Source organism: Platalea leucorodia (assembly GCF_965183815.1).
Source record: "Platalea leucorodia genome assembly, chromosome: 13".
In the NCBI taxonomy this organism is placed as follows: domain Eukaryota; kingdom Metazoa; phylum Chordata; class Aves; order Pelecaniformes; family Threskiornithidae; genus Platalea; species Platalea leucorodia.
Genome location: NC_138835.1, coordinates 17,479,273 through 17,487,208, shown reverse-complemented (window position 1 = coordinate 17,487,208; position 7,936 = coordinate 17,479,273). Strand labels below are relative to the sequence as shown.

Sequence of the window (7,936 nt, the reverse complement as noted above, 5' to 3'; positions counted from 1 at the left end):
ACCGTCTCTCCTCCACACCCCCGCCCCGCCGGCGTCACCGGCGCCCCCGCTTCTCCTCCTCGCGGGGCCCCGCCGCCGCGGCCCGCGGCCGGGCGCGCCCCGGCCCCTCAGCAGCTCTCTCGCCTTCCCTCTCCCTCCGCCGTCGCGGCCCCTCAGATGCACCCCACGTCCCCCCGGCGCGGCGTCGGCGGCGGGCAGCCGGGGCGCATGGCGGCGGGGGCGGGCGGCGCGGCGCTGGGGCGGGCGGCGCTGGCGGCGCCGCTGGTGCTGCTCTACTATGGCTTCTCCATCGGCATCACCTTCTACAACAAGTGGCTCATGAAGGTGCGGGGCGGCGGGGCGGCGCGGGGCGGCGGCGGCGCGCGGGCGGCGGCAGTGACGGCGGCTGTCGGTCCCGCAGAGCTTCCCCTTCCCGCTGCTCGTGACCCTGCTGCACCTCCTCTTCATCTTCGGCCTCTCGGCGCTCGGCCGCGCCCTGGCGCGCTGCCGCTCCGGGCGGCCGCGGGCGGCGCTCTCCTGGGCCGACTGCCTCCGCCGGGCGGCTCCCGCAGGTACGGCCGGCGCGGAGGGCTGGGCGGCGGCGGGGTGGAGGCCCTGCCTGCCGCGGGGGAGCGAAGGGGGCCGGGGCGGGCGCGGCGGCGGCGTGCAGAGGAGCGAGAGCGGGGCGCCGAGCGGTTGCTCCCGGGTGCTGGCGCTGCTTTGGCCGTCGTGGCGCCCTCTCGGGCCTCTTCCGGGGACGCGTTGGGGCGCGGGGCGCGGACCGGGGTCCTGGGGCGTCTCCGGGGCGGGGCGCGCCGCAGCGCCCGGAGCAAGCGCGACTTCTGCCGCCTGCCTTGGGATACGGGGGAAGCGGCAAGCATCGCCCCCGCGGGTGCCCAGCACTGCGGGCGTCCCGTGCGCTTCCTTACCAGGTGCAGGGTAGGTGTAGGTCTTACTTAAAGCTTTAGTTATTTTTATTGGTCATAACAAAAACTAGTTAGAACATGGAGAGGCAACACTGAACGTGTTTTTCTGGAGGGGCCACTGGCACGTGAGAGCGTACAATGAGGGCCTTGTACAGTACCTCCATGAGTTGTCCCACAAGTTATTTTTTCTCTTTAACGTTGGTATCAAGCTATGCGTTTGTTATTTCAGGAGCTTGCTCTGGTTGGAACTCGGTCTTTATGATACAGAAGTTCATCTTACATGACACACAAAACTGCTGTAGCTGAGACCAAGGAGCGAAGCTCCTACTCAGAGCACAGAACTCTAGCTACTTCAGCAGTTCTTTGGCTCTATGTTATGTTGGCTCAGTCATCGTCATACTGTCTCCCACAAAGCAGCATCTGGTCTAAGATCTCTGGCAAGGTTTGCAATACCTTACATAATATGCTGTATGGTTTCTTGAAAAATCCTTTCTCCACATCTGTAGCAATACTACCTTTCAGTAGTACTGAATCAGTAAAACTGTTTCCTGTGCTAGGAAGCTTATATGCAAGGGAGAATAGACTGCAACAAGAGCTGCACCAGGTTTAAGGGTGCGTGCTGGGGACTGTTGCCAGACTTGCTTCTTCAGGCTTCTTGCAGTGGCCCTCATACCTGTTATCATGCTCTGATACATTCAAAAAAGACTTTGTGCAAATCTGTGATGGCTTTCAGTCACAGGGAGGGCAAGGGTTATTTCTGCACTTTTGCGCAGTGTATGTTTAGTGAGTGTGATGCTAAGCCCAACTTAAATCACAGGGAACAGGACAGAAACATAAAAAGCTGAGGGTATCTGAGCTATGTTGGTACTGAAGAGTTAACCTGAGGAAAACATTTGAGTTTTTTTCTGGGTTTGCTCTGCTCTATATACTCGTGATCAAGTAGCAGGGTTTTTGTTTTGTTTTGTTTTTTTATGTAGTGGAAGACAGTTAACTTCAGGATTTTTTTCTTTGATTCTGTAGCTCTGTCAACTTCCTTGGATATTGGGCTGAGTAACTGGAGCTTCCTATACGTCACTGTCTCCCTGTGAGTACAAACACCATCTTCCCTGGGAGCCCTGTGGTGGGGTTTAGAAAGTGCTTTGTCAGGGTCAGTTTCTTGAATGGGTGTATGGCTCGGTGGGGTTGGTGTGCAGGGTCTATGATAGCTTGCTGATAGCAATGTAGAAGTGGGTGATCTGGTTCCTAATAGTACTTTGCTGGGAAGGACTACATTGGAGGAGACTGACAGTGTATTTTGGTCCTTACAGCTACACGATGACTAAATCCTCTGCCATTCTCTTCATCCTGCTTTTTTCACTGCTCTTCAAGCTGGAGGAAGTGGTAAGGGTCCCATGCAATGCTTTAGGGAGGGAGAAGGTCAGGCATAGGGAAATAGGCAGTACGTGTACAAGAAACATATAAGTAGAAGAAGAATGCAATTACGTGGATGAATCTGAAAGAGAGGAGGTGTCTGTCTCTGTTCAGCTGCAGGAATCTGTAGCGACTTTGTGTTTGCTCTCATTCAGAGGGTGGCATTGCTGCTGGTGGTTCTGCTCATCGCTGGGGGGCTCTTCATGTTCACCTACAAGTCCACACAGTTCAACGCACGGGGCTTCATGCTGGTGCTGTGTGCCTCTTTCCTTGGGGGTATTCGCTGGACTCTCACGCAGATACTTATGCAAAAGGCTGAACTGGGTATGTAGGGCGTTAGGAAGTGGGTCATGGGGCTGGTAACGGGGAGGGCAATAAGGAGGTGGTAGCCCTTGCTGCAGAAACAAAGCATCTTGTGTAAGGGACAGTGTTTGAAACCTGGGGCAGGGGTTATCTGTTGATGGGTAATGAAGGTGGCTTGGCCTCTGCAGCAGCACAGGCGTGGGCATTACAAACAAGGTGTATGTCTAGGAATGGTACTAATAAAGGCTCTAGGAACTATGTTATTCCCTGGCTTGTTGCTACCTGGTCTGTTTATTAATTCTCCTCTTTCAGGGCTCCAGAACCCCATTGATATCATGTTTCACCTGCAGCCGCTCATGTTCCTGGGGCTCTTCCCACTCTTTGCGGTGTTTGAGGGTGCGTGAGTTAATTAGAGAAAGCAGGGATAGCTTTATAGAGTGGTTGGGGAGATTGCTTAGCAGTTTTTTTGTTTGAGATGATTCATTTAGATAAGTGAACGGCTATGAACTTTACAAAGTAGTTAGAGACCTGGAATTATAAGGACCCAGATACACCTTATGCTGGCAGAACATTAAAGAGTTCATAGGAATAGTAGCCTGCCACATTTGTGGAAGTAAGGGCTATGAAGAACTGGCTCCACATCCTCCTGATATTGGAATGTGAGCAGCCCACCCCCATCTTGTTGTGAGTGGGAGTTGGGAAAGGTACTCTGCTACTTACTGTCTTGTTCCTAGGCCTGCCTTTGTCCATATCAGAGAAGCTCTTCCATTTCCATGAAGCAGGAATGCTGCTCTCTCTGGTAGGGAAGCTGTTCTTGGGTGGAATTCTTGCCTTTGGTCTAGGCTTTTCTGAGTTCCTCTTGGTTTCCAGAACATCTAGCCTCACCCTTTCCATTGCTGGCATTTTTAAGGTAAGGCGTGGTTCCTGTGCTAATACTAGAAGGCAAGTACTGAGTCATCCCTAATGGGCCTCATGTGGTGGGAACTTCCTTCGAGCCTTAGAAATCGTCTCGTGTTATTTTTGTTCTCCTTGCACAGGAGCTTGATGCTTTGCCTTGCAGTCTCTGCAGTAAAGTGCCTTGGTCCCTGACAGCAAGGGGCAGAGACTGGTAGCTGTTCCACCAGTTTGTTGAAGTCCAAAGTTTGGTGGGATCTGGGGTAGACTAAAACATAAGGGCCTCATGAGCAATGGATGTTGTGGGGGGGAGGAGGGGTGAGAAGGGCATGCTCTTGCATCAGACCTGGATATGAACAAACTACTGGTTTGGGCTATCTCTTTAACCTAGTTTGGCACATTCTCCCCTCCTTTGAGGAGTCCGGCACACATACTTTTGAGCTGAATGGTGACACGTGAAACTTGTCTGATCTGGAAGTCACAGGATTCTCATGTAGCCAAGCTATGCAGTCAGAGGACTTAAAATCCCACCTCCCAGTTTAACAGGTCGTTCTGTTTCTAGAAACTGTTTTTAGAACTCTCTGCACATGGAAGAATGTGCTGATGGAAATTAGCAGCCTGGCATCTTGTTCTAGGCTTGAGCTGTAAAACGTCTCGTGCATGTTTCCTCAGGTCCTGCCCTGCCACTTGTCATGTTTTTTGTTTCCACAGGAAATCTGCATTTTATTCCTCGCCACACGTTTGCTGGGAGACCGCCTCAGTCTCTTGAACTGGCTGGGCTTTGCTGTCTGTCTGTCAGGAATCTCCCTTCATGTCATTCTCAAAGCCATGAATTCCAAAGGTGATTCTGTTTTAAATCCCTTTCTATTTCTCTGTATGCATTCTCATAGCGCCACTAGGAGCTGTGTCTAGTTCCGGCTCCTTGCCAACACCAGGTTTGATGGGTACTCTAGCGAGTTTGTCGCTAAATGGGCTGTCTGCATGCAGGTGAAAAAGCACTGAAGCTACACGAAGAGGCCAGCTCCGACCCTGACCTGGAGCTGCTGCTGCGCCACACTGAACATGGGGAGGAGGAGGAAGAGGATGTTGAAACTCCACAACATTGACTGAACATGAAGCACAAAGCCCCCTGCTCTGTTCTTACCAAACCTGCCTGACAGCTATCTAGGAGGAAGGACCAAGAGTCTCTGTCTGTGACCACCCAAAGGAGAGCCAGGGCCTGGTGAGAGAGTCCTGCTGTTCCGCTACAGTGCGGATCTGTAGATGCTGTACAAGAAACAGGCAATGTCCCTTTCACAGAGAGCTAACTTGGAAGACAAGCCCTGGTTCAGTGGAAGTAGAACGGCGTGGTGAGACTGGGAAATGCTATAGAAAGCTTATTAGGGAATTCTGAAGGCTGTATATTGAAAGTGTAGACCATGAGCTGTAGAATGAGCGTGAATATGTCTGGACTGCAGGCTGAATGGTTCAGGGATGATTTTAGCGTTGTTTAGGCTTTGGCTTCAAAAGAGAAGGTAGATATACCTTCCCATACTTTCTTTATGGTTCTGCTAAGTAGGAACTCCCATCTTGGTGGGAGCGGAGGACTATATATAAATCCATAGACTTGTCCCAATGAGAAGGAGCCTTTGTGCCTGGTGACCTCCATGTTCTGTGTGCATAGTGAGGAGAGAATTAAATGCTGGTATTTGGGACCAATTGAACATAGCCAAATGATGCTGGTTGGAGGAAGGACAGGGATGCATGAGTACTTCTGGCCCTACAGGCCAAGGAGAGAGAGAGCAGCATCACAGCAGATCTAGCTTGAGCAATAAGCTTATCAGAAAGTATGTGGGTATTTGAGGGGGGGATTTTTTGTTTTTTAAATAAAGTGTTTTTCTGATTCCCTTTTGTCTGCACATTATGCACCTATGCTTCATCAAGCAGAGGTCATTTGTCTTGTGAATTTCTTTCCTTTTAGACACACACTGACCTCGCTACTGCATGCTCAATTATTTTTGAGGCCTGGCACACAAAATACTTGCCCATGAACAGGATCCTTGATCTCTAGGGCTAGGGGGATCTTCCTCCAACCTGCCATATTTGTGCCAGCCAAGAGAGCATACTGACTTGTCTGCCTTCATGCATGAACAAGACACCGTATCCTAAGAAGGCTTTTAGTATTGTGGCTTATCTCTTTGCCCCATTGGATTGGATCAGTTAGTGCTGCAGCCTTGTCCAGGAAAGGGGAATGGTGCAGGATTTAAGATGTGTCTTTTTCCTTTCTACTAAGCCACAAGTGGTGTTGGGCAGGTGGCTGTTTTTTTGCATGACAGAATTTTCACCTCTTTGAAAGTTTTGTTCGATGCTAGCTTTTGGAGTTTTTGGAGTGAAAATAACTTGAGAGAGCTTCCCAAAGGGATAATAGTCCGATCTTTCTCGTGAGAGGAGCTGGGTATTAAAGTGAACTTCTCATATTCTGTTTGAGAACCGGAACCATTTTGACTAGACTGGCCCTCTGTTAATCTTGCTTCATAGTTTTCAGATATGAAGTCTGTCCTGATTACTTTAATCAGGAGCATGTCCTGTAAAAAGCTGAATCATAAAATCGTAGAATACCAGGTTGGAAGGGACCTCAGGGATCATCTGGTCCAACCTTTTCTGGCAAAAGCACAGTCTAGACAAGGTGGCCCAGCATCCTGTCGAGCTGAACTTTAGAAGTGTCCAGTGTTGGAGAATCTACCACTTCCCTGGGGAGATTATTCCAACTGGTTGTGAAGAAGAAAATTTTTGTTAATAATGATCATCCTTAATGATGTTCGAATAGACACTGGTAACTTGCTTCGCAGCAGACAGCAGGTGGTGCAACTACCTCACCTAACTGCTACTGAACCCGCAGTTCCAGGCCAGACTACTACTCTTAGTAGTTTACCTATCAGTAGGGTAAACAGAGTGAATCCTGCTGGAAGAATCACAAGTCCCAGCTACTGGAAAATCTAGCTAGGGACAGACCAAGCCATTCTCAGCTCCAGGCATCCTATTTGATGCACAAGATCCCTTGGCCTGTGTCCTGGTTTCAGCTTGGGCATCCTTCTACTGTGTTAACTCTCAAGACTGGGATTTCAGGTCTCTGTAAATCCAAAGTAAAGGCGACTTTGTTCACAGGCCAGGATTTGCACCACATACGGTGTTTGAAGATGAAATTTGATTGTGCCAATGCAAGCACTTGTGAACTCTAGAGCCCTGTAGTCTGTTGCTTCCAGTCTCATTTCCTCTTTAAGACAGAGGAGATATACCCTAGAACCTAGTGTCCACGCTTAGCATTTCTGATCTAGACACAACTTTTTGGTGACAAATATGACACTGTCATTCACTCCAGTGAAGCATGCTCAGAACAGCTTTTGGGACAAGCAGTTGGTTCTGCACCCTTCCTGGGAAAGTTGCCAGCTGCTTGCTTCCAGTGAGGCTAGGTAGATGTCTGTTTCCTTGTTCAGTAAAATTTTGTTCTTTTCAGAGACAAAGATAAGAGAAATATATATAAGATATATATATATATAAGATATAAGAACATAAAAGTGTCTACTGCTTCATGATATTGCCACAGCATATGTCCAGTTTGCTGGTGAGACTGACTGGGCATCATTAATCTGTCTTGGAAAGAATCCTGTTCTAGTTCCTTCTAGTATCCAGATAGGAATGGCAGAGGATCTCTGTCCTATTGTGCCCATGAATTTAAAAAGTCCTTATGCAGAGCTTGGTGATAATTAATACTTAATTTCTCCTTGAGATTCAGGGGACAAAGAAGTTTTTCCCCCCAGCCTCATGAATCCAGGTGGGCATCTTGTGGTGCAAGGAGGTTCATGGTAGGGCATATTCTGCAGGTGCTTTTGTGACGAGCACACAGCAAGAAGGCCCTAATCCATCTCATGCTGAAGTACTTCTGCTGCTTTTCTGGGTCTGCAGTGCTAGGATGGAAAGGTTTTTCACTCAGTGGCAGGTTGGGACTTGCTGAAGGTGGTCCTGCAAGGATTTCTGCCTGGGAGTCTAAGACACAAGGTCCTCTGCTTCTGGGAAAGGATTGCTGTTTTGCAGTCTTTATATGACTTTTCTCCATGCAGTTCTCTCTGCAGGAACCTCACTGGGGTAGAGTTGATGATGCTATGAGTACTTGTGTGCAGAACAGGCAGGATCTGTATTTTTGCCACTCCTCTCTCCCTTCATCCCTCCAACACTTGACTTCTATGTCCCGGCTTCTTTTAGGAGAAGTGCAGGAATGAAGCTGCTTCTTAGCTCCTGGTAAGCACACAGTAGCTCCTGTGGGGACCTCTTCTTTAAAAGGTCTTGTCTGGCAGGACTGCTGGCAGCAGCAGTGCTGTCACCAATCTGAAGGCTTTACCTGATACTCTGCCCTTATCCCCAAAATTCGATGAGAAGGTCAGGACTAG

The 7,936-nt window shown here is 49.5% G+C and overlaps 1 protein-coding gene across 1 annotated transcript; it reads left to right on the top strand.

Moving 5' to 3' along the window:
- The first annotated feature begins 25 nt into the window (after positions 1-25).
- SLC35H1 (solute carrier family 35 member H1) lies at positions 26-4,631 on the top strand. Its single transcript, XM_082325829.1, has 9 exons — positions 26-324; positions 401-551; positions 1,926-1,989; positions 2,213-2,285; positions 2,471-2,639; positions 2,931-3,014; positions 3,353-3,528; positions 4,224-4,353; positions 4,500-4,631. The coding sequence occupies exons 1-9, from the start codon at positions 157-159 to the stop codon at positions 4,616-4,618; spliced, it is 1,134 nt and encodes a 377-aa protein (XP_082181955.1). The 5' UTR covers positions 26-156; the 3' UTR covers positions 4,619-4,631.
- The last annotated feature ends 3,305 nt before the right edge of the window (positions 4,632-7,936 follow it).